Consider the following 27,321-nt stretch of genomic DNA (forward strand, 5'->3'; position numbering starts at 1 on the left):
TGCTACTGCACTGCAAGGTCGGCTGGCCTAATGCAATTACACCACAGCAGGTTAGGTGACCATGACCTTTGACCCTGCGACTGTGATACAGTGGCAGAGAGACTTCATACAAGCAGTTTTGTGTGTCAGACTGCTGACAGCTGGTGCTTCGGAGGACAATCTAATGTAGGGTATCATTTGGATTCCATCTGGGGTTCCTCAAGCAAGGCAGAAACCGAACAAAACGATCCCAGAAGTAATTTACCTAATAGTAAAAAAAATAATGAAATGACTGTCTTAGTGTTGAGACATTTTTTTTCTTCAACATTAACATAATGAGCTTCCAGCTTTTTTTAATAATTTTTTTTTTTTTTTACAGCATACCGAAACAAAGCAAACATGCAGGCTGAGGGACTCTAGGAAGCAGCCTGTACCATCAGCCGGTTCCAGCACTTATCACAGACCATACAGCATTAGGCCACAAATGCACAACGGTCTACAGGCACTTTCCTCCTCAGAAATCAACTGGGCTTATGTAACTCTCTACCTGTGCTCATCTATTCCCAGCACACATGAACACGGAGAATGGCTGGTTTATTAATAACCCTAACCAGAACAAGGGAAGACAGTAGCAAGGAGCTGCTGGTGCCCTGACAAAGATTTCTGCATGCCCACTGCACCTGGGCGCTACCAGGGCACTCCCCAACACTACGCTCTCAGCCCGGGGACAATAAGACAAACATTCCACTGGGAAATCTGGAGATCTGATCATCTGGCCAGATGGCTGATGAAAGCCTTTTGCTCTGCTCTCCAAACCTGAGCATTTTGCTGCCGTTTCTCATTCCACTCTTTTAAGTGGCTATGCCAACTGTATGGAACGTTTATTAAACGGTCACATTAAATACATTGGAGGAAGAAAAAAAATATCTTACCACCTCCTAATCAGAGAGAGCGAGAGAGAGAGGAAAAAGAGAGAAAAAATGTACTTGTTTTAAGTAACTTAGTTTGTGGGGATAGATACATATGGACTTTGAAAAGGCAGTGGGATAGAAACCTTTGAAGAGCTTAGGTGCTCTCTGCTCCGCGCAGTAAAAGCAGAGTTAAAGCCATCTGTCTGCTTCTATGTGTGACCGCAGGACAAAGTAACCATGTAATACACCCCATGTTATGGAGTCTGGTGGGTTATAGACACCAGGACAGAGATCACTTGTACAAGGTCTTATTTTATCTGTAAATATATCAGGTTTGCACCTACGTAGCCTTGATGTTTAGCCACACATGATGGGGATTTTATACGAGCCAGAATGTACTACACCATTTATCATCAACCTCCACTGTAAGAGTGTAGACGTGCATATGGAGAGGAAGTCACATACTGATTGATAAAGTAGAAATTCAATAGGGGTTGTATGTACAGTACCAGTCAAAAATGTGGACACACCTACTCAATCCAGGGGTTTTCTTTATTTTCTTTATTTGGACTATTTTCTACATTGCAGAATAATTGTGAAGACATCCAAACTATGAAATAACACACATGGAATAATGCAGTAACCAAAAAAGTGTTAAACAAATCAAAATATAAATGTTTAACACTTTAACACTGTAAGTAACCACCCTTTGCCTTGATGACAGCTTTGCACACTCTTGGCATTCTCTCAACCAGCTTCATGAGGTAGTCACCTGGAATCCATTTCAATTAACAGGTGTGCCTTGTTAAAAATGTATTTGTGGAATTTATTTCCTTCTTAATGCGTTTGAGCCAATCAGTTGTGTTGTGACAAGGTTGGGGTGGTATATAGAAGATAGCCCTATTTGGTAAAAGACCAAGTCCATATTATGGCAAGAACAGCTCAAATAAGCAAAGAGAAATGACAGTCCATCATTACTTTAAGACATGAAGACATCAAGAACTTTGATGAAACTGGCTCTCAAGAGGACCAACACAAGAAAGGAAGACCCAGAGTTACAGAGGATAAGTTCATTAGAGTTATCGGCCTCAGAAATCGCAGCCCAAATAAACGCTTCACAGAATCCAAGTAACAGACACATCTCAACATCAACTATTCAGAGGAAACTGCGTTAATCAGGCCATCATGGCCAAATTGCTGCAAAGAAACCACTACTAAAGGACACCAATAAGAAGAAGAGACTTGCTTGGGCCAAGAAACACGAGCAATGGACATTAGACCGGTGGAAATCTGTCCTTTGGTCTGATGAGTCCAAATTTGAGATTTTTGGTTCCAACCGCTGTGTCTTTGTGAGACGCAGAGCAGGTGAACGGATGATCTCCGCATGTGTGGTTCCCACCGTTAAGCATGGAGGAGGTATGATGGTGCGGGGGTGCTTTGCTGCTGACTCTGTCAGTGATTTATTTTTAATTGAAGGCACACTTAACCAGCATGGCTACCACAGCATTCTGCAGCAATACGCCATCCCATCTGGTTTGCGCTTAGTGGGACTATCATATGTTTTTCAACAGGACAATGACCCAACACACCTCCAGGCTGAATAAGGGCTATTTGACCAAGAAGGAGAGTGATGGAGTGTTGCATCAGATGACCTGGCCTCCACAATCCGCCGACCTCAACCCAATTGAAATGGTTTGGGATGAGTTGGACCGCAGAGTGAAGGAAAAGCAGCCAACAAGTGCTCAGCATATGTGGGAACTCCTTCAAGACCATTGGAAAAGCATTCCAGGTGAAGCTGGTTGAGAGAATGCCAAGAGTGTGCAAAGCTGTCATCAAGGCAAAGGGTGGCTACTTTGAAGAATCTAAAATATATTTTGATGTGTTTTAACACTAGTTTGGTAACTACATGATTCCATATGTGTTATTTCATAGTTTTGATGTCTTCACTATTATTCTACAATGTAGAAAATAGTACAAATAAAGAAAAACCCTTGAATGAGTAGGTGTGTCCAAACTTTTGACTGGTACTGTATGTGTGTAGTGCATATGAATGTTCTGCATGCTCATTATTGTAATATATAATAATAATATCTGATCAATAGTAGTCTGTGTGACTAGGGGTAGACAACAACCCTCCGTAACATAAGAGAAACAGGCATTTTTCCACTTAAGAGTTTAACTGGTAAAAGCAAGCTCTCCGGCTCAATTGTATTTGCTCTCATTGATGAGACGTGTATTGACTGACTGCTGTGTGCCTGGGCCCTGCAGAGATGTTCAGAATATTTAACTATTGATCAAAGCCTCTCCATATTATATTTCCTTCACATTGATGTTAGCTTAAACCAGCTGTTCGTATTGAACATCATGATCTGACAACATTCCCTAAAGGTTAGTGAGAGTGATGCGGTATAAAACTGCTGCTCCACAATATTTCTTCCAATAGAGAGAAGATATATATATATATATATCCATTCTGCAGGGATCAATAGAAAGAGAGGGAGAGAAGAGAAAGAAACAAATATTGATAAAACACTTTGGTTACATGATTGATGTGTTACGCAATGGCTGCCAGGCCTGCATCAGAGAGGTTGAGCCAAAGGGCTCGTTTGTGATGTTCTGATTGTGTTGGAGAGAAGAATCTTCATGATCAGGACATTGCCACTCATGTGCGCTAAGGCCCTGTAATAACAGAACTCCCCATTCTGGACTTATTGTCAAGTCAATGTGAGTTCAGTCAGAAATACTTGGACTATTTGTAACAGAACATTGTCTTCAATGACTCTATGAACGATGGAAACTGTGACTCAACAAAGTTATTTCTGGACGATACTGAGCAGGAGACTGACTGCAATTTGCATCAGGTTGATTAAGGTCTGTGAAAATGAACTAAATCTCCCCTTCAGTGGGTTTTAGTACATTTGTTTATACCAAACTTATTCGTAGATTGGGCTTTGGAGCTTGTGGCTCACTCTGAACCACAGTCATGTGGGCTTGGCATCTACTGTCAGAACAGACATGTCTGAAACTGAACATATGGAGTGAAATTCTGATTTGGAATACGACAATTTGTTGATGATATTGGATATTTGTGTGTGTAATGATGTTGAAATCACATGATTAACTGTCCTATACTGTACATGTTAATGGTTAACCACTAAAAAGTCAAGCACAAAGGCAAAGCTTTTAAACTTTCTCTTTCTCTCTTCCCCTCTGTCTCTCTCACCCACAGTTACACTTGTGCGAGTAGCAGGAGAGTTTTAATTTGCGGTCCATTCCTCTTTATGGCGGTACTTGTGAATTGGGAAGATGTGCCAGCGCTGAGCTCTCGGGGTCCTCTAAAATCCTCCCTGTTTCTTAATCACCAGCAACTAAAATTTAATTAGTCATTAAAATTCTTCCAGCGGATCCCCCTGCCTCAGGGGAGGCATTTCTGGGCTGGGCCTGCATGTGCTGCTGGGCCAGACACTGTGTGTGTGAGAGAGAGAGAGAGAGAGAGAGAGAGAGAGAGAGAGAGGAGAGGAGAATAGAGGAGAATAGAGTAAAGGAGAGAGAGGAGGCAGAAGCTTTGCCTGTCTCTCTGTGGAGTGGTTCTGGCACTGTGAGACATGTAAAGTTATGATCCTGCCTACTGTTCCCTTCAAGAGTGTGGTTGGGAAACAATGGACAAGCAGAAGAGACTATTGGCAGATCAGCAGGATGAGTACTGGGCTTGTGAAGAACCTGCTTGGGAAACTGTTCTGCTTCTTAAGACTGAAACTGTGCGCAAGCATGGTAATACCATGAATTATTGAGACGCAGAATGTGTCAGACATTCTATTCCATGACAATTTAGGCTATGCCGAGGTTGATTTATTTATGACGGTGGTTTGTGACAAAAAAAAAAAAACTGGAGTCTAATTAGAATTATAATTAGATCGCTTTTATTAATCAAAATCACTGAGTTTAAGCTAGAGACTTCTGGGTTTTTGCATGTGCTGCGTCTCAATCAGCTGCATCCGCCAGTGTCGGCCATTATGCTCTGCGGTGGAAGGCACCTGAACTACAACAGTGTTTATGAGACCAGGAGACATCCTGGAAACGGTTTGAGCTAGAAACGATTTGGACCCAGTTCTGAAAGCTGAGATTCTCCCAAACATGAAAGTGTCATCCGTTTTGCTCTACGAAGGCTAACTGCATTATGGCCAATGTTCCATCAAATATTTTCTTTACATATATTTTTTTAGCCCTACAGGGGTCCTAAAATTCCCTAATCAAATAGCTAAATAGTCCATCTTAAGACAATCTTATTAAAACAATTCTATATGTTAGCTTATTCCATATATCACCATCTAGAGGATTAGACTCTATGGGGTAGGAGAATATCAAGCTGGCTAGCTAGTACTGTTGTTTTATGAACAGATGTGTTTTTCACAGCCTTGACTTAGCGTGTTGTTGTTTGTGATCCCAGAGGGCTGTGTGGAACAGGTCTTGTGGAAGCATACAGTAGTTGCAAATAAACCGGCATGCTCTCAACTTGATCCTGCTCTGCTATGCTATGCCCCAGTACCAGGGCTGATGTATTCTGCTTAGGCAAATGAGTGTGGCTTACAATGTGCTGCACTCATTCTGCTTCATCAGTACACATTACACATAACACTGGAGCCTGCCGCAGGCAGACAAAACCTCTGAAATGGATCTAAGAGCTGTGCAATGGAAGTCATGCTGCATGATTCTGCATCATGACAATGGTTTAATCTAGTTATGTGCCTGCGCTCGGGTTGTGAGTAGAGTGTATTAACTCAGATGAACATACGTTTGTGTTTTTATGTATGTGTGTGCGCGCATTTGTGTGTGTTTAGACCAATGCATGTGTGCTGTGCTGGCTAGGGAGTCGGTTTCTGTGGGTGGGTGCGTGCGTATGTGCATGTGTGTATATAAATGAAAAGGCGACCCATGGATACCTGTGACCTGGTCCACCAGGATGCGGGAGGTGATGATGCGTCCATACTGGGAGAAGAGCTGCTCCAGGTCCTTCTGAGTCAGGGTCTTGGGCAGACCACTCACATACAGGTTAGCGTCTCGAATGGAGGCTGAGCTGGGCCGTGCATATGACACCTGAGGAGAAAGGGAGAATGGGGTAGAGATGGGTATTAGATATAAGAGATGATGGACATGAGGAGAAAGGGGGAATGGGGCAGAGATTGGTATTAGATATAAGAGATGATGGACATGAGTGTAGCATAGCTTTAGGTTTACTTCTATGAGAACATTTGAGCCTACAGCATTGGATTGTATTTTGTCCATAGCATTGGCAGAGATGTCTATGTAACTTGTTTTTAATGATTTGAATCACAGGGCTTCACCTGACTGAGCTTGTTTGAATTAGCACATTAGTTTTCATCTAAAATCCATTTACACATTAGCCTTGCAGACCCCACGCAGGAGAGGTGTGAGGAAAGGTAGGTAGGCGCCAATTTATCTTCTGTTTCATTTGTCGTTTTACATTTTATTTGTGTACTGTAGTGAAAGGCTCACACATGAACCCTCACCCCCCCATCAGCCCTCCTCCCTATCATTAATATGGAAGTATTGGACATAAATATATCTGTCGCTATCTTGTTAATGCTGACATAAAAACAAATGCACTCACGCATACATTAGGTGTGTGTGAACGGGAGAGAAAGTGTGTTTACAGCCTGTGCATGAGGGTGTGAGAGAGAGAGAGCGCGATGAGAGTGAAAGAGTGCGAGAGATGGAGAGAAAGAGGGCGAGAGACAAAAAGAGGTGGTTTGGCAATCCTAGTTTGGTAAGGGGGGTTTGAATGGGGATGGCTTGTGCTGACTCGAGCTGAGCGAGGTGGGTGCCTTTGACAGATCCCTCCACAGCTTTGTAACACCCTCTCTTCAGTATGCCACACTTACCAGCACCTTGGACAGCGCCTCTCTCTCACACAGTCACACAGTCCGTCACACTCCCGCTCTTACACAGATGTCGAAGCTTGTCTGTCATCTCTCCTGCTAGCCTGGGTCACAGCACACACTCACCTACCTGTCTCATTCAGAAGCTATCATTTTGTTAACTTTTATTTTCAAAGGCCATATAAGCTGTATATATACACTACATTGGAAGCTAGTATTTTAAGGAGTTATGCAAGACCTTGATGTTTAACTTGTGCCATCTTAGCTCTCTCCTGAAAAAGTCCCTGTGCTTTGTCGAATGCTGTTCTAATTTCTCGATTGTGATCTGGTTTTACTCTTTCAAAATGTTAATCCGATTATCATTGCTGACTGGGGGAGCTTTTCTATCCAGGGTTTTCATTAGGTTTGACATTTAGAGGCATTAGCCATCAAACACTGTTAAAATATGATGGATATGCAAAACATCTCGGCATAATCACAGGATATCCAGTTTAACTCTGAAGGCAAAATAATCGGATCACAGCAGTTCGCTTCCCCTTTGCCCGTCTTTCCTTTCAAACTGTCTTTCCTTCTCCCATTTTTTTCCTTCTTTCCCTTTTGCTTCTAATCTATCCCTTTATTTCCTTGGCTCCCTGTCAGCCAGCCCCAGATCCATCAACACCTTCACTAGCTGTAAGAAGTACTTGTGTGTGTGTGAGAGTGGAGTGTGTGTTGGAGTTTGACGAGCGTGTTTGTGTGTGTGTGTGTTCTTTCCCAGTGTGTAGCCCTGCTCTTCTCACCTCCAGCGGGCTCCTTCCTCTCACACCTCCACAGGGTAGCAGCACCAGAGATGTGCTGAGAAACTCTGAGGTGTCATGGAGGAGGAAACCACATGTTTTAAAAGACAGAAAAAGACTGCAGAAAGACACCACTCGAGTGTGTGAAACTCTGTGACGAACTGAGCTTCTCCTCTTTGTCTTCACCCTACAGTGAGGCAGTACTGTGAGCAAGTGTTACGAGGGTAACAGAAGGGAGAAGTGTGCAGGGACTAGGAAGCGATGTGTCTGTGAATATTATGTCCACCCACAAATGGCTTACTGTACACTACCACGAGAGCCTACATATTAACTACAGTATTATACTACATCAATAACACGTTTCATCAGTTGAAGCCTTGTGTGAAACTGGAAAGTCATATCAAAGACACTGAGCTCTTTAACTGTCTTCTTTAAAGAGGGCTCAAAATGTTTCCTCTGCACATCGGCGTATCAACTGTAGTTCAGTGGCACCACAAGCAGCTCTCTCTTCTCCCCCACCAGAGAGCCTCACACTGGGCTGCAAGACAGAGCTGTCTGCTGCTATTAGGGCGTCTGTCTTCATTTTCATGGCAGCTTAAGATAACCTCTGGTGCAGAAAGAAAGGCCCGTAGCACTGAATGGATATTTCAAGAAGATAATGACCTTGAACACACTTACTAGAAGTTGTAAAATTTGCCTTTTTCTTCAGTGCTACTCAGAAAAGGCTTATTGATATAGGTAGCACAGTCAAAATAATGGATTTCGCAGTGGCAAGAAATAAAAAGGCCTGGCCTTACTCTCTCATGCAGAAAGGGACTCTGTTGCTATAACTGAGAGCCAGGGTGAAGTCTAGATGCTGCTCCGTCTGACTGGATAAGATGGACAGAGGGAGCTGTACGATGTGGAACGCTGTGTGTGTGCGAGAGAAAGAGAGCAAGAGCGCTGTGCGTGTGGCGGAAGCGGACGTCACTTACTGGTGTGCTTGCTCTTTGGAATGTGTGACTGCTCCAGTATGATAGACACGGAAGATTGCTCCTGCTTTATTACACAAGCTGTGGGAGGAAAGAGGCTGTGCTAGGGCGGGAGATGGGATGAGAGCGTGAGGGTGCGTGTGCTTATGTTTAGCTCTGAATATGTTATGGTTTTTGACAGCGTCATCAAGAAAATAGGCAGATGGCTCTTCTCTCTAGCCCAAGGGGACTGGCCATGGCATGCGTGTGATTCCTAAGTTAGCTGGCTTCCTAAAAACATGACTGGTGTATGGGGACTGGGGAGGACTGAGGAGCATCACTGGTACAGTAGCGTGGGTAGGGAGCCTGGGTGCTAGCTTGGGCCCTCTGGTGCCCCATCTCAGCAGAGTTCATTAGTGAGGGAGAGTGGCAGAGGGACGCTACACACACAGACCCTGTGACTCATCCTAACTCCTGTCAGCTACACTCAGTGGGTGAGACCTGCGCTGGAATAACTGTGGGTCATGCTGACTGCGTCACACTGACACGCACACGGATGTGCGCAGGCACATACACACACACACAGCTCTGGTTGGCTGTCTCCCCATGACCTTGCCTCGCAAAGCACTGTGCTGGATTGAAAACAGGCCGGGCTGTGTTGATCTGGTGTGGCTGCTTCCCTTCACAATGTTGACCTATCATGTTCAAGGCTGTCGAGGGATTGGGGATTCTGTATGGGCTTTTCCCATTCAGCTCGGCAGGGTAATCCGATCTGATTAGATTTAGAAATATGTTACTGAGAGGGTTTGGATTATGGTAGCAGAGCAGATTACAGTATGGCTTAAAGCGAACAGCATAACGGAGCTATATGAGAGAATATAGTTTTTCTGCTCAACAAGTAGAGATAAAGTAGGCCTACTATATAAAATGGATGTTGAGTACACTAATAAAACCATACTACTAATTAAATTATACTCTCTCCATTTACCCTTCATCTTTATTTGACGTCCCGACCAATGTAATATAAATTTGAGTCCTCTATTTAACTTTGGGCAGCATTTAATAAATGTGTTTTCCTTACTCTGTCTGAAAACCTTTCTAATTTCACCTTCACATTTTGACGTTTATAAATTAATTAGCATATCAGTTATACCTCACGGCTTTTAATGCTCCTGACTCTTTGATTCAGGCACTCTTTCATTTATATTCTCTCTCTCTCTCTGCATGTATGCAAATTAGTCTGAATCGCCTCAGTCACTACCCAGAATTCCTACAATCTACATGGGAACTGAAGCAGTGCAGTCCTTATCACATGAACGCTGGGTGAATTGATATTCAGTGTACAGAAGGTGTTTTCCAATCAGACTTACCTTAATAGTTTTGGTTTGAAGTCTGAGTCCGTTTAATGTGTTGATGGCTTTCTCTGCATCCTTTGGGTCGATGTAGTTAACAAACCCATAGCCTAGACTCTGCCCTGTAAAACAAGAAGAGCATTTTTACAATACAGAATTCTACCCAGTATGTATTAAATTGGTACAGATACAATAGTGTCATTAATACCATATTTTCTTTGACTCAATATTTTCCTGACATCTCTAGATATTTCTTTCAGGCATTGCTTGCTTTCATGAGCCAGTTGACTTTCAACAGATGCCCAGAGCCGTTGTAGCTGTGTGATAGTGTCTGGCAAGTCCAAGTGGAACATCGCACTTATAGCCATTAAAAGAAACAGACAACAGTAAGTCCACAGTGGATAGACAAAGTGAATCACAAATGTAGAACAGCGCTGCTCTAGCACCAAATAAATAGGCAGGCAGGCTGCAGCTTAGGGACAAAATGGAGCTGTACTCCTCACATGAAACACGATGCTTCTCTCTCACTTTCAGTGGATTACCCTGGATTATCATTTCCCCATTGTTTATTAAAAACCTTGTGTCCTGGAGAGAATCTCATTGGTTCACAGCAATTTTTCCCGCTCATCTCGCTGACACTGATCTGACAGCACCCTTCGGAAAGTTAGGACACTAAAATAGAACTACGCCGTTAACGCCAATACATCTGCGGGCCTGTGGATATGTGTTCAATATCAAAGTGCCTTTTGCAAAGACTTCTCTTCTCATACTCCTCAATGTGGGTTGGCAATAATTAGCCAACACAGCCAACTGCTGAGCGGCTCCCCACTCCCTGTCACCTTCCTCCTCCCCCTTCCACTGCTTCACAAGGAGAATTTAAGGCTCGACAAGCGTAGCTTACAAAGGGTTAGCAGAAATGAAGTGTGCTTCCGAAGCGCACTCATGCAGAGCTGCCTGGATGTGCTGGGTTGTGGTTAATGATACAGTCCCACAGTGTGTGCGTACATATTTTGTGTGTACACATGTACTGTATGTACTGTATGTACACTTTCCCTCCGTTTCTGGTGGAGTCCACAGTCCAGTGTGTCTTTGGGAGTTTGCACCAGTCACTGTGTCTTGGCAAGGCTGGAGGGCAAGGCTGGAGGGGAGATTGGGATGTGTCCGCACCCCCAACTCCCTGGCACCACTCCCCAGGTGAGTGGAGAGATGGGGCGAGGCAGCTGCTTTCAGCACGAGGCAGCTCCAAGAGGGGATTCCACCCACCAGTAAGAGAGCAGACCACAGCAGGCGGCCATGGGCTGGCTGCCTTCCGGAGACAACGCCAACGCACAGACAAACACACTCATACTGTATGCATACTGTACATACAAGTTAAGAACATTTTGAAATTATCGGAGCAAACTATGAGCTGCGGGAAGAGAATACACTGCTCAAAGTTATGCAATGAAGAGAACGTACACACACGCCTCACACACACACACCCTGACAAGGTCAGAAAGCGGCGGTGTTCTGACTGTGGGCCAACATATGCAGGCGAACTCATCCAGGCCTGTTACAACAACGGCTCGCTCCGCACGCACGCAGCCCAGCAGATTCAACCCAGCATGCTGCCTGCCTGAAATAAACACGCAGGTCTAGCACAGCACAGCACGGTACAGAACAGCACAGATCAGCCAAGCACGGCGCAGCATAGCATACAGCATGCCTTAACACAGTTCTACACAACACAGCAAAGCTACTACTCTTAAGATCACTAAATAGCAGTACACAACAAGATATTCACAGGTATTTTAGCACAAGCCTTAAATGTTTTATATCTTTATACAAAGGCGTATTTTCTGGTTGTTTACTGTGTGAGATATTTAGGAATCTAGATCAGTGTGTTACTAGAAAGGCTGAGTGCCATTTTGAAGGATTGTACAAACACCATTAAGGATATTATAGACAAACAGCTGAAAAAAAATGCATCTCAGGAAGCTGAAAGAACCCATTAAGATAGCATAATAAATACCCTTTAATGGAGGAGTAAACCGAAAATGATCCCTATGCCGTTTAATTAGTCTAATGGACACATTAATGTATATATATTTTAACTGTCAATTAAATCTGCAAACTGAAATGATGCATTGCTCTTATAATGAGTTTTTAATGATGAAAGATCTTCATTTTCCTTGACTTTCCGTTCCTAACCACGGCATTTCCATCCATCCTCAAATCTGGAGGCGTTTGAACAACATGTACAAAGACAATGCTTAACATCCATTAAAGGGATATTTTTCATAAATAAACAGCTTAGTAATGTCAGTGGTGGGATCGTGCCCAGCTCCTTCATTAGGATGAGTCGAGCTGAAAGCACAGGGCTAGTAGTTGTGTGTGACATAGTGGATTCCCCCCCCGCTCTTCGTGATCCAGAGTGGTGCGTTGATTCGTAGCGGGCGAGCGTGGGGGTAATTGAGCTCATTAGTTGTGACATTACCACAGTAGTGCCATAATGCTTCATAACAGCTGTCCCATTATAGCTCAAATCACTACTAACGAGAGAGAGGGCCGGGGTAATTGAGACCACCTCACCAGGTCTTCACCGCTCCCTGTACAGTCAAAAATAAATACAAGAGGGAAATAGGTACAAGTGTACCAAATGTTTTTCCTTGGCAAATCACTGCTATTTCCAGTGAGTGGCTCCTCTCGGTGGTGCTACAGTATGACTAAGCCATTATTTGTTTCATGAAGAGCAGCAGGCTGCCGAATGTGTGAGATGAGAAACTGGGTGTTTTTCCAGCAGGTGTCCTGACTCTCCCCACGTGGTGACTTATAGTGCCCCCCCCTCACACACACACACACACACACACACACACACACACACACACACACACACACACACACACACACACACACACACAGAGTTGCCTACTGGGGCCTCCTGTGTCACTGCTTTCATGCACTTATGGTCTTCTTTTGTTGTGTATGACCTTACCCTCTAGATACTAACAGTACCTTCCATTCCATTTATTGACATGCATGACTGTCCACAATATAGGATCCAACCTAGCAGCAAACAATATCCTTCTGTGATTGTGCCCTTAATCAAAATAAACATGCATTTCCTGTCCTTAATATTTCACAATGGTTAAGATAACATTGTGATGTTCTGTATTAATATGACAGACATTATTATATCCTAACCTGACCTCTTCTTTCTAAGTCCCCATGGTCTGTCCCTGAGTTCCCACTCCCTCCCTGTCAGTGAACATGGCTTCAGTCTGTCATATAAGATGCCAAGGGATGAGAGGGGAAAAGTGCACTGTGCACAGGATGACAGTGCTATGAACAGCTGACGATAACATACCTTGATAGCACCAGGTTCCTAAGGTAGAAACAGGCAAATTGGTTTGGTCAGTCTTAAATTTAGCTACATTTAAGATATGGCGGAACAAAGAACCTTTCCGTTTGTCAAAACAGATGTGTATCATTGTGTTGGTTCCTTAAGAATTTACCCTCGCTGCAGTAGCAACTTCGGATGGTGCTATTTCTGACGGACCAGCACCCATCAAAGTATTTGTGGGAGAAGTCACCAACTAATATGCAGATGATAAAATATACACTTTTACAAACTTATAGAAGTTCCCAGTTCAGTATTATGTTTTTAGATGGGAGGAGAGTACAACAACTTTCGTTTGCTAATCTCCTAAGTTAAATGACCTAATGTGCAGAATTATGATATGATTGAATATACATTCACAATTCATACTTTGAATCTACATAAACCACTTACTGGTTGCTGCAGTAAGTGCTTTTAATAAGAAAAGCTGACAGAGGCTCAGTTCATTCTGACTGGCCGTAAATAGCAAAAGTAATTTAATTATAGCAAACGTGGACTCAGGGCTATTAAGCACATTTTGTATGCCACTATTTACCATTGCCTTTTTGGATATGTTTTACTGTTTTTCTCTATTAGCTTATAGCAACAGTACAACACTGTACAATTTACAAATATTAGGTCATAATATATTCAAACCTTTGACTATAATGGCATTCAAATGCTAATACAGCCTTACTGTTGCTTTATGTGCTTACATTAGTATGACTCAAATGCTGACCACATAAACGGTAGCACACATACACTGGCTCCACTCAGATGTCTGTTCTCTGGGGTTGGCAAGGTAGCAGCAACTGTAATATGCAGGAGTCTCCCACCCACCCCGAGTCCCTGCTCCCCATCGGTGGCTGCTGCCTGAGGTGAGTTGGATGGAAGCCTGAAATGTGTGGGATGTCTGGGATGATAGCAGCGTAGCAGGAGAGAATCTGGGACACCCCAGGTCCGTGACGTCAGGCCTGGATGTGACAAGAGTGACAGCAACAGCCAGAGCCGGGGGAGTCCTGCATAGAGGGAGGAGACCAGTGATGAGCCAGCCTGGCCCTCAGGCCCTCCAGATCTGAGGCCCACAGGGGACTCTGGCCCACTCTCTTTCCCAGGTATGGGCCACTCAAACAGCACAGAGAGTGGGGGGAGAACGGAGGAGAGAGCAAGGGTGTTATTAGGCCTGGAACGCTAAAACTTCCTGCTGGTGTCTGCACTTATGGGCCTGTCTAGTCTGCAATACCTGGCTTTAGGGAAGATGTCAGATGATAATATAATAATAATTTTACCAGCTCATGCACTTGACACCCACCCCCCTCCCCCAGCTCTGACTCAACTGATAGCTAAGTTATTGAGGGAAAATGTACTTTCTATGCTTGTGATATGTGGTTGTCCAACCTAGCTATCTTAAGATGAATCTACTAACTATAAGTCGCTCTGGATAAGAGCGTCTGCTAAATTACTAAAATGTTAAATGTAAAGCACCTTTCAAAAAACCCAAGGACAGTGTACAGCAAAGAGTAAAAACAAAAACAAGAATAAAATAATAAAATAATAAAAGCTACTTAGCTTAGCTAGGGCTGAGTAACAGGGAAGTTTAGTTGAGGGGAAAGCCAGACTGAAGAGGTGGGATTTGAGATTGTTTTTGAAGGTGCAATAGAGTCAGAGTTGCAGGATTCTGGGACGCTAGGGGGAGAGAGTTACAGAACTTGGGGGATGCTAGGGGGAGAGAGTGTCACGGCTGTCAGAAGGATCGGACCAAAATACAGCGTGTTTGTAGTTCCACATCTTTATTTATTCGTGAAACGTAATGCAATACACTAAATACTTGAACTAACAAAAACAACAAACCATGACGCAGAGAGAAAACACACTACTCAAAATATAATCACCCACAACAACAGGTGGGACAAACATCAACTTAAATAGGACCTCCAATTAGAGACAACGACGACCAGCTGCCTCTAATTGGAGATCATACCAAACAAAACCAACATAGAAATACAAAACTAGAAACTGAACATGGAAATACAAAACATAGACAAACACCCCCTGTCACGCCCTGACCTACTCTACCATAGAAAATAACCACTTACTATGGTCAGGACGTGACAGAGAGTTCCAGAGTTTGTGGGATGCTAGGGCGAGAGAGTTACAGAATTTGGGGGATGGTAGGTGGAGAGAGTTCCAGAGTTTGGGGGATGCTAGGGGGAGCGAGTTCCAGAGTTTGGGGGATGCTAGGGGGAGAGAGTTCCAGGGTTTAGGGGATGCTAGGGGAGTGAGTTCCAGAGTTTGGGGGATGCTAGGGGGAGAGAGTTCCAGGGTTTGGGGGATGCTAGGGGAGAGAGTTCCAGGGTTTGGGGGATGCTAGGGGGAGAGAGTTCCAGGGTTTGGGGGTTGCTAGGGGAGAGAGTTCCAGGGTTTGGGGGTTGCTAGGGGAGAGAGTTCCAGGGTTTGGGGGATGCTAGGGGAGAGAGTTCCAGGGTTTGGGGGATGCTAGGGGGAGAGAGTTCCAGAGTTTGGGGGATGCTAGGGGGAGAGAGTTCCAGGGTCTGGGGGATGCTAGGGGGAGAGAGTTCCAGGGTTTGGGGGATGCTAGGGGGAGCGAGTTCCAGAGTTTGGGGGATGCTAGGGGGAGAGAGTTCCAGAGTTTGGGGGATGCTAGGGGGAGAGAGTTCCAGAGTTTGGGGGCAGCACCGCTGAATGCCCGGTCCCCCATGGTGCACAGTTTGTTTTGGGGATGGTGAGTAGTCCAGAGCCAGAGGAATGGAGACAGCGGGAGGGGGTGTGTGTGGAGGAGGTCAGAAAAGTATGAGGGGGTGAGGCCATGGAGGGCCTTGTAGGTGAGCAGTAGGATCTTGTAGGTGATGCGGAGTATGACAGGAAGCCAGTGAAGGTGATGTGTTCTCAGGGTTTGCTGCGTGTGAGGAGCCTTGCACCGGAGGTCTGTAATATCTTATGGTTCACCGAGTCGTGGCTGAACGACGACATGAATAACATACAGCTGGCGGGTTTACATTTTTTCGGCAGGATAGAACAGCCGCCTCTGGTAAGACAAGGCGTGGTGGTCTATGTATATTTGTAAACAACAGCTGGTGCACGAAATCTAAGGAAGTCTCGAGTATCTCATGATAAGCTGTAGACCACATTATTTACCAAGAGAGTTTTCATCTATATTCTTCATTGCTGTCTATTTACCACCACAAACCGATGCTGGCACTAAGACCGCACTCAATGAGCTGTATACAGCCATAAGGAAACAGGAAGACGCTCATCCAGAGGCGGCGCTTCTAGTGAACGGGGACATTAATGCAGGGAAACTTAAATCCGTTTTACCTCATTTCTACCACCTTTTTCAATGTGCAACCAAAGGGAAAAAAACTCTAGACCACCTTTACTCCACACACAGAGATGTGTACAAAGCTCTCCCTCACCCTCCATTTGGCAAATCTGACCATAATTCTATCCTCCTGATTCCTGCTTACAAGCAAAAACTAAAGCAGGAAGCACCAGTGACTCGGTCAATAAAAAGGTGGTCAGAAGAAGCAGATGCTAAGCTACAGGACAGTTTGGCTAGCACAAACTGGAATATGTTCCGTACACCACCTCAGTCACTGGATTCATCAATCTGTGCATCGATGACGTCGTCCCCACAGGCAAAGCATCAATACAGGACTAAGATTGAATCGTTCTACACCGGCCCCGACGGACAAAATTAAATAGCAACAATAAATTGCAGGAAATTAGCTTTAAAACAGCAACCTTGCAGCACACATTTGTTGACAGCGGCTAGGGGGGAATTGGAGTTCCAAGGGACACACTGCTTTCTGTCAGCCAGGTAGGCCCGGAACCAGCTGAGTGGATATTGATCCAGATAAGTGTTCATTTCGTCAAATGCCAGCTATATTCACACTTTTCTACTTTTTTTTCCTACATTTTCTACTTTTTTCCACCCCTGACTGCATGTGCTGCTAGAGATATATAATGAATTAAGTAGGCATCCCTATTGAAGTCAATGATGGCATAAGTGGAAGTGTACCCATAAGAGCAATGTTAAAAGTAAGGAGCAGGAAGTAAAAGCAGGAAGTGTACCTAGGGCTGTTATGTTGACCGTATTACCATACTGTCATGAAGGCAGTCAAATTCCACGTTTCGTCATGGTAAATAGGCTTCTCCAAGCTCTGATGCTGCTGATGGTCATTAGTAGCCTACCAAACTTGTTAACTGCCTGGTACTCAGCACTCTATTGTCCCTCTAATCACTCTGACCTCAACGCAAATGTAATCTAAAATCTAATGAAACACTTCATGAGAGCCCATTAGCTCATGATGCGCAACATTTCTATAGGCTATGCAATTGTGTGAGAAAACAGAGTGATGGCCTCTATTCAAAAGAGGAGGATCCCATCAGCTTTCTATAGCCTAGGCATGCTATATTTATTTCTCAACTTTCCTAATATTACGCACATTGCTTCTCTTTACAACAGGAGTATAGCCTACCTGGCTGGCATGAAAATGAACCACAGGAAAATCGTCCTCCATTCGCACATTTCTTTTCTTCGGGAGCCCATTTAAGTGTATAGATGACATGTATTTTGTCCAACTGCCCCTATTTGGAGACAGGTGCATGATAATGGTCCATTCTAAATCAAAACAAATTTCACACATATATTATTTAGTATATGTTATGCCAAGATTAAATCAAGAATAGTCTGATGGGTGACAATATTAGCCTATCACTTGTGAATGATATATTATCACTTGTGAATGCTGCCCAGCGTAAGGCAAGAAACAAAGCATACCTTTTTTTTGTGACTTTTTCAAATCATAGTCGCACACCTCATGTAGCCTAGCCCATACATGTTGGCCTTCATGTTTTTATAAGTTTTGTATCACAACTAAAGCGGCCAAATAACTTCTTAAAATTAAGAACATTAATACGCTTTACGGCGGGTGTAGAGCCTAACTGGCAAACATACGCAGCGCATGAGTTTGAAGTTTGGGGAAGATAATTCTAACCATAAAAACGCACCTTTATATTTAAAAGCATTACATGCATAATCACATTTGCGGTCACTTTTGATAATGGTGTTTTCCCACTAATGGAACATTTGTGCTTATAGCCTACTGCCATGTGACCATTGCTGTGCTTTTAATGTGAAGAAATAGCCTAATAGTTTATCAAAATGTTAAACTCAACGTTCTGATCTGTTTTTTGATGCTAGCGGTTGTATTAATTTGGGATCTATCGCATCCCACAACTGTCCCAGACTATATTTGGAATAGTTATTTTTCGCACATAATAGAATAGGTCAACTTTTGTTCTATGGGGATAGTATATTGACACAGGCTAGTGCTTTTGATGTTCATTAGGCCTACTCATCTTGCTGACGAAATATCTTCAATATGCCCTCGGAATTGGATAAGGACGTGCAGTTGCGTCCTCGATGTGTCTGTTTTCACTTGTAGCTTGTGAGAAAGACCCGATCACGTGATGGAGAGCCATGTGAGTGAGAGGTGCTTTGGAGCAAGCAGCACGAAGGGAGAGGGGAATTATAATTATTATATTCAGCCCAAGAGCACAACGGCCACTGGCCGCAAAAAGCATGTTTTTTTTTAGAGGGCATTACAGCCACACAAAGGGGATGCCGCCGGAAATTTCGAGGAATTATCAAGTGCTTGTCAAATTGTGAATGAGAGACTGATGAAGTGTGTACAGCCTGTGCAAGAAACAAAGCAGAGCTCATGCCTTTCATGCAACTTTCTTCAAATCATCATTAGAGTTGCATCATGCAGCCTTAGAATGTGTAAAAAATGTAAACGTATAGCCGACATTTGTATCACAACTAAAGTTACATAAATAACTCTAAATTAAGCATATAGGAGTACCTGTTTCTTTGTTCACCGCTCAACACAGAATAGCTGCATGTGCGCACTCCCTCAAATTGTTTGGAGAAAATATATTTTGTTTTATTCAATTGTATTCTTTATACTATAAAATAATGCCACAAAATTCTAAGCAAATCTTGTCTGCTAAATCAACTAACAACTCAGAGTATGCTATTCTGTTCTTCTGAAATAGACTACATTTTCTTCATATCATGTTTCTTTAGACCTGTCTAAAAGAAATAATTGATTAATTGTGAAGGTGTAGGCTTTATTACATTAATTTATTAGACTTTTTCAAATGTAGATGCTCCAAAGGTCTGCGTCAGTGGCTTGTAGGCTATGTGTAGAAGCCAGAAGATGCTAAATGTGTTGATGTTAATTACGGTCAATTACCGTGAGAGTGGCAGTTATTTGCTCGACAATCACCGGCTGACAGAATTTGGTGACTGCCACAGCCAGTCACAAAATGTACCCATCAATATGTGCTGTGATTTGTTGATACAACTCTACTGACATTACAAAAAACACATTCCATTGCATTTGCCACATCAGTTAACATAATTTGAATGAACATTATACATTACCATGGAAATGATTAGCGTCACAATACCAGGTACCATTGCGAGTGAACCCATGAGCTTACCAGTCAAATTGCCAGGGTTAGAGGTTTCAAGCCCATTCTATTCATCGTTTGCTACAACACCTTGCTTACGTCACCTTGTTAAGAGTCCATGTTATCGCAGAAACGGACTCAACCGCTCTTCAATCCCCCCCCAATTGTTTTTAAACGGTTGTTATATTTTCATGACTGTCTTCATCATTACCATCGGTTACACAGTTATACGGTAATGGTGCCAGCCCTAACCTTCTATGATTTCTGTCTTACAGTGTATTAAAATATTCTGGATTCAACAAACGGAAGCTGATTTGAAAAGAAGTCAATAACGGAGTTTGCTAGTATGTTTAAAGTGGCGCAGAGTTTCTGCTTTCTATCTTTCACTTTGGTCCAATGTAAGAGCTACCAGCCTCACTGTCATACTAGCTAAGTTGTTTATATCACACCGTTTTTCTCATCAGTGTTCTACGGAGGAAGCTATTTTATGCATGCTTGCATCATATTAATTGTTATATGAACCAGTAAGATTCATGTGAACTGGAGGAGGACAAAATAAACACTGTGTTCCTCTCTGTGATACGCAGCCATTAATTCCTGATGCTCATCACTATGGAAGGTTTGATTGTGCCAGAGCTTGGTAAACAAACAGTTCCAGCAACAAACCAACAATACAAACCATGTATTGCCTGTAAATAAAACAGCATTGGATTTGACTGTGTACTCAATCTGAATATATATTTTAGTATCAACAAAGAGATGAGGGTAAACTGAGTGAAAGAGTGCATTTTTTATTTCCTCCCTGTCAGACCAATAAGTTAGCTGTGTGTCACACAGAGGATTGGAGAGATTCCACACACGCCTGTCTCAAACACAAGTTCCACACGCTCTCTGCTCTCAGATGCACAGCGATGTGTTTCAGGGCCTACTATGCCATAGCAGACATCAAGTAGGATGAATATTTCATACACTACATTTGCTTTTTGTTTTGTTGCATTGTCAGAATCATTTGCATCAGTTGACCCATAGTGGTAAAACTAAGGGAAGGTGACTGCATTGATTTGTACAGGGATCATTGTTGTCCTTGGTCAATCCTTACAGACTGTGATATACGCTGTATCTTAACATAGTGTGCCGTGACACAGCCAGACTCAAAATGGCACCACCCAAAAGAGTGGGGATAACACAAAGGACAGTGTTATCACCATAGGACCAAATGGAAAACCAAAACGTGAAGAAAATCTTTGAACAAGATGGGTCTTGTATTACAGTGCAGTAAGCATTTTCTGTCTGGAGAATATGAATAGATGATTGTCTCAGTATGTAAAAAGTTTCTCTCTTATCAGCACCCAAATCACAAGCACATTCAATTCCTGTTCCTGCATGAAAGCCATTTATTTTCTGCCATTATGAATACACATGCATTCATTTTCCTAAAGAAATGCAGCCAGCGCAGAAAATTATCCAGTAAAATGGGCAACTGACGAGGAACCTATTTCTGCCTTGGCGGCGCCTGATCAGTCATTTAGGCCAGTGAGAGCTTCCTGTTAATCAGTCCTTCTCTGTGTGCTGATGGCCAGAATCACTAACACATTCCTAATATATTCCATTAAAAGGTCCACAAGAAAATGACCAACTCTCTCCAAGGCTGTATGTTTATTTATTTTATTAGAGGCAGATGTATGCATTTTGACTGAGGATTTTCATGTTAATAGCGGTCTTAAAAATATACACAAGATATAGTTGGAGAATCCTCTGTCAACTCCTCAAACATACCCTGTCCTTCACTTGAATAATTACATACAGCTTCTCCCTTCCCAGAGAAAGATGGAACCTACTACCACTCAATACAACTCACTTTATGTCTCTCTCTAGTTTGGTCGTTAGCCTGAGAGAAAGTTGAGGGGGTGATGTGCCAGTGAGGGCATGTTTGGGCTCTAGCGATGTGCATGTAGGTTTGCCTTCAATAAAAGATTAACCTGCAGGTCCCTGGTGTATTACATGCACAGCAGGAATGCGTAGGGAGCAGGGTAAACAATCTGAGGTGGCACTTCACTGAGCTGAAGTCAGCGGGCCTGACAGACGAGCGCAGAGTGGCTGGGCTGGCTGGTACCTCATGCCGCTCTTGCTTCATCAAAGCTGACAGCACCCGGTCCGGAGAAAGGAGAAGCCTGTCTCTTACAGCGCTGAGGCTTAGGTAGCTCACCTCACCTTGTCCACAAAGACATCCTCCTTTCTTTTGAACTGCCGTGTAAAGGAATTTCACATTCTGTACTTGAAAAATGGACAGTCAACTGAAAGGGCAGGAGGGTGAGGTCTAGAAGCATTATTGTCCTGTATGTGGTGCTTGAGAATGTAGTGTTTTAATGGTGTTCTGGTCAAATGTCTAAAAGGGGATGTTTGGAAATGCACAAGAGAGGGCTCATGGCCCGTATCCAAATCATTGATCAGCGCTCCTACTTTGAGACTCTTTGTGGATAGGGGCCCTAGTGCTTCAAAAATAGTCCTCCCTGAAACCTAGCTAAGTCAGTTAATGATGCCAACTGGTTTGCATGCAGCCTCCTGGCATTCCCTCTACTGAGAGGGAGAAGCGCTTTGTTAGTCTAAAAGTTTGAACGATAAAATTGCACCCATGGGAGCACAACACAGACATGCACCGCAGGAGGGGAATATTTATAACATATTTTGTTTTCCTAAGTCATACGAGACCTTGTACGGTAGAAAATAACTTTCAACGTTAACAGAAATGGCCTCACTTTCCCATTTAGGCCAGTGAGAGCTTCCTGTTTGTTAATCATGTCTCCTTTTACTCTCTCTAATATAAACTATTAGGTCTCCCTGTCTACTGTGAATCACACATATGGGAAAAATAGATGAAAAATGAGTGTAGTGTGGTTTCCAGGTGCTATTCCTGTATATACTACATATTACCTTCCTGCCAGTTCAGACCCATTATTGTAAACGATGGCCCTGTACTTCCACCAGCCTGAGCCACTGTCTAGCCTGGCTGCATCTCATTGTCAAGAGTGGATGTTGCTCTTCAACACTGGCCCCTTTTAATGAGATTATCAAGAAAGAAGTGTCACTAAGTAGGATCTAAAATGAAAGCCATTATCTGACATTATCTAAGAGCAGCCTCCCTCATTCCATCTGCTATGCCACCCACACAGCCACTGGTCTGGGATTAGAGGCATGACTAGCTGGAAAACACCTCTGTGCCACTCACCAGCCAGCTCCAGCCCCAGCCCCCTGCTCTGTGGTAACCAGCTGGAGTCCTGTCCGGGATCATAGGCCTTCGGCACCATGCCATCCCACCCTGCACCACATCCCGCCCACCAGGCCCACTTCTTTACACTTGCCTCTGTGTGTCATTCCCCCAATCTTCCCATGGCCTGTGTGTGTCATCGTACCTGTGATCTTGTCGCGAACCAGCTTGCAGGACTCGATCTCTCCAATGCTGCCGAACAGGCTGCGGAATTCCTCTTGGGTCATGTTCTGGGGCAGGTAGTTGACGATGAGGTTGGTCTTGCTGTCGTCGGTGGGGCCTCCAGTCTGCATGGGTGAAGGGCAGCTGCGGCTGTTGCAAGACGGCCCGTTGGCCGTGGTGCCGTTGGGGCCGTTCGTCACCTGAGGCTCCATGTTGCTGATTATCTGAGAGAGGGAAGGGTCAAGGAAGAAGAAGACTCAAAGAGCTGGTAGGAGATAGGGCTTCTCAATCTGAGAACCAGGATTCATTATTGTACTTTGCATTTAATCTACATTCCAGGCCATCAAAACTCAAAGACAAAAGAAAGACAATGTTTGACTCCGTATGAGACCATAAAATAAACACAATACAGTACGCATGCAACTTAAACAGCTAAATATTCATGCAGACATGACTGTTAGAGACATATGAGTGATCTTTTTTTAGTTCCTTTCTGTGCTTTGATTTCTGGTGCAGTTAGAGAGGGGTAACAATTTGAGCCCTTCAGCAGGGCACTGCTGTCTGTCACATAGAACAATAGTCTTTGCGGATGGATTTGCAGTGCGCTTTAAGAGCAGTGATTTGAAGTAGAGCTTGCTGGCCCCTGAGGGAGGAGGCAGTGAAAAGAAGGCAGTCTGCTGTGCTTATCTACCGACAAACACTTACTTCCATATCCCTAGACTGCCACCAAATGTATTCCATTAGCATTAAATGTGTGTGTGTTTAATTTCATTATTTGAATCTCAGTTACAGTCAGTTGATTTCCATCATCCACTTACAAAGAAAAGCTGAGCCTAAGAGGTTTATGGAAGGTGTGTGTGTGTGTGACGTGTTTTGTGTTCGGAGATGTGGGGTGACAGGATAGGGACTTCAGGGTGCCTGCTATTAAAAGCATCATCCCCACATAGGGGTGAAAACACCCCAAACAAGGTCTTCTGGTGTGTACATCAGACTTTTCCGTGTTTTACTGAAAGTCTGTACCAGACAGAGGCACTGGGGGGGTGGGGGGTGGGGGGGGGGGGACGGGCTGTGTAGCCTATCAGTTAAATCTGTCAATGTCTGACTTGAAAAAATGATACAAAATCATTAACAAAGGACCTTGGAAAAAACAGAGGTCAACACTTCCAGAGGAAAACCCAATTAACTACCGGTATTATAAAGCTCACTTCTGAAATGACTGACTGTGGTTAATTTGGTATCATTTAAATAAAGATCTAAAATATGAAGAAAATAAGTTACGTGTTCCTACTGATTCAATCAAAAGTGCAAAATCATAGAGCAGAGTTTTGGGCATATTTATTTATAACTATTCAAAAATACATTCAGTCTGCACTTCAAAGTTTGTCCCTCTCTATTTAAAACCAGCACATTTAGCAAGGTTAGCAAAAATGTAACACATCATAAACCTCTTTATTTCCCATCTGACTTACTGTAAGTCAATGTTTGGATAGCAATGAAGTTGCTGAAAACTGGTCTAAAAACTAAAATAGACAATATTTTATCACAATATTCAGAACAATCATTATCAGTCACGTAGACAGCAACTCTGTAGTTTTCTCCATTGGTTTTCTAAAACTATCCTCAAGCCTATGTCAGAACTGAGACATATCTACAGTGGAGGATGGTATATCATAAATGTCAGACTTGAATGTGAATTGTCTCAGTAGCTTCTTATTCCACACACACAGTCTTCTCTACAGTGGAACAACACACAAGACAATGCCTGGAGCCCACAGCAGAATACAAACAGAAAACTGCCTGTTTAAAAGCTCTCAATATCTATTTTGCATGCAAATTGTGCTTTTGACAGTATCCTCACCACTCCAACAAAGAGGGAGCATGGTGACAGTGAGGAAGGAGGAATAAAGTACCTAGCAGTAACCAAGTTGATTGGGGGGCCTTATTAAATCTGTTGACACGTCCTGCTGAGCTCTATTCTGTCAAAAATACTTTCAACTCCATGGGACATGTTTTTTGAGTTTTCACCAGAAGAATCAACAAAATGGCTACCTTTAATCACCCAAGACCTGCCGATTCAGATTGACCAATTATAATTTCTTCCCCCTGCCACCGGCACTACCCGTGCTCAGCTGTCCATTGTGCCTCATTGGCTAGGTATCTATGCTCTCCCACAGAGTAGCCCAGTGCTGAGGAAGGCAGTATCTCTTTGAGTTCCTTCCTGGCTGAGGCACAAAAGCACACAGGCAAAGCCTTCAGAGAAGCTCTAGTGTCAGCCTGAGGACGGGGCCGACTGATTCAACAGAACAATATCTAGCTATCTAACACTAGCTTCAGATTACAGCTTGTTTCCCCTGACCTGGCTGAAACGCTGGATTTACAGCCTCCATTAATGCAGCTGGGCATGGTGTGTGGGAGGGACCCGCTTCTTCTGGACTTAAATGGAGGCCTTAATGGGTTCCGAGTGGAGGAAATAAATATGGGCTCATGAATCTAATGTGTGTGAGTCATGCAAGGAGTGAGTAAGGCAGTGTCTCTGGAGGCTGTGTGTCTGTGGGGAGGAGGACAGGGGAGATAGAGGCCCATTAGAAGAGGTTTTAAAGTTCACACCCTGGATGAATGAGTTGACAAAAAACAACGATTACTTTAATTTAATGTTATTGGTTTGTTGTGTTTTAAAAAATATATTTTATTTATATTTGACGTAAGATTGTATTTACGTGGCTATGAAACAGTAGTTCACGTTGGGAGCAAGGTAAGAAGTGATTTGTAAGGCTGGAATATTTTCCTCATACCAGACATCACAGCTTGACAAAATGCATAATTTCTTCCATTACCTATACTGTCTTCATTATTCAATAAATAACACAACAGATGCAAGAATACAATTATGTAAGGGGAAATATAACCTACTACATAAAAACATTTGGATGTGTATTTTAGAGCATTTATATTGAACAGATAAAACATGTAAATGGTAAAAAACGTAAATGTTAAGGTTGATGAAAAGTTAAAGTATAACAACTTTTTGTAAACATCAAAAAGTATACATGAAGCTACATTTACTCTGTCTTTTTCCCATTCAGAGTAAATGAATCAGCATCCTCACACCACACAGTACATTAGGTTAGCAGAAAAAGTAGCTGGCATAGAGTGCCTTCCCTCTCAGCTGTCCGGCATCAGGGCCCCAGCCCTCTGGCCCAGCAGACAGACAGCCCTGCTCCTTCAGCAGCACTGTCATCACCATTGGTAATGTTGGGTAAAAGGCAATTTGTGGCGGTCTCCTTACCATCTTTGGCTGTGTCAGCAATCCCTTCTCTGCCCAGCCCTGTAGCTGTGGGAGTTCTGCCTGATGCCACTGTGTCTCTGTCGATCCCTAGGAGGTTTCAGGGTCAAGATTTAACATGCTTGTTTTTCTACAGAGGCCTTACGGTCACCAGCCACACTAAAACACACAGGTGGCTTGGCTTTCCTTCTAGGTAGGGGTTGATTATTCTAGTGGAATACTGCTTATTGAGACTGTTTGGAAACGGGCATCATTCAGATAGGGGACAATTACTGTAATGTTGGTGTTGAGTATGAAGTGGTTGAATTAGGGAGAACAGGGTGGAGCTGACGTGGGAACTACGATGCCCTCTGTAGTGGTAATGATGTGGTATCCCTCTCACTCCTGGGGAGTAAATAAGGCCCTTAACAAAGACAGCTCCTCAAATGAGCCACGGGCTGCAGGCAGCAGCAGCTGAGGATGTAACGCCGATAGGTAAAACAGCCCATTTAGGAGGAGAGAAGAGGACTTTGAGGATGACCTCTGGCTTCATTTACTCTCTCAGACAGAGGGATGAGAAGGTAGAGGAATGCAACAGGAGGTATCCAGTCAGGGCAGGGCGGTGGAGGAGACACTTCATCTTCTAGGAGGGTTAGGAGGAGGGAGGGAGGGTATGTTACTGTTGCCCATACATCTTAACAACCTTAATAAGGATGTATAATTGGGTTCTAAATTGACTGTCAGCTGGAGAGGGGAATGGGGAGAGGGGAATGGGGAGAGGGGAATGGAGAGAGGGGAATGGGGAGAGGGGAATGGGGAGAGGGGAGAGGGGAATGGGGAGAGGGGAATGGGGAATGGAGAGAGGGGAATGGGGAATGGAGAGAGGGGAATGGGGAATGGAGAGGGGG

At 43.6% G+C, this 27,321-nt stretch overlaps 1 protein-coding gene across 9 annotated transcripts in view; it reads right to left on the bottom strand.

Annotated features, from left to right (window-relative positions):
- The window catches only part of LOC106584331 (ELAV-like protein 4), an 80,926-nt gene that overhangs the window by 21,729 nt on the left and 31,876 nt on the right, over nucleotides 1–27,321 (bottom strand). For 7 of the 9 annotated variants that reach the window (XM_014169500.2, XM_014169499.2, XM_014169498.2 and 4 more), the window contains 4 exons: nucleotides 26,438–26,524; nucleotides 23,135–23,375; nucleotides 9,884–9,987; nucleotides 5,831–5,984 (listed from right to left, as the gene is read on the bottom strand). In XM_014169500.2, coding sequence (XP_014024975.1) covers nucleotides 5,831–5,984; nucleotides 9,884–9,987; nucleotides 23,135–23,375; nucleotides 26,438–26,524 — 586 coding nt within the window. The remainder of the gene's footprint in view (nucleotides 1–5,830; nucleotides 5,985–9,883; nucleotides 9,988–23,134; nucleotides 23,376–26,437; nucleotides 26,525–27,321) is intronic. The other 2 variants (XM_014169501.2, XM_014169505.2) reach the window with 1 other exon arrangement.

The sequence above is a fragment of the Salmo salar genome, chromosome ssa23 (assembly GCF_905237065.1).
Source record: "Salmo salar chromosome ssa23, Ssal_v3.1, whole genome shotgun sequence".
Classification (NCBI taxonomy): Eukaryota; Metazoa; Chordata; class Actinopteri; order Salmoniformes; family Salmonidae; genus Salmo; species Salmo salar.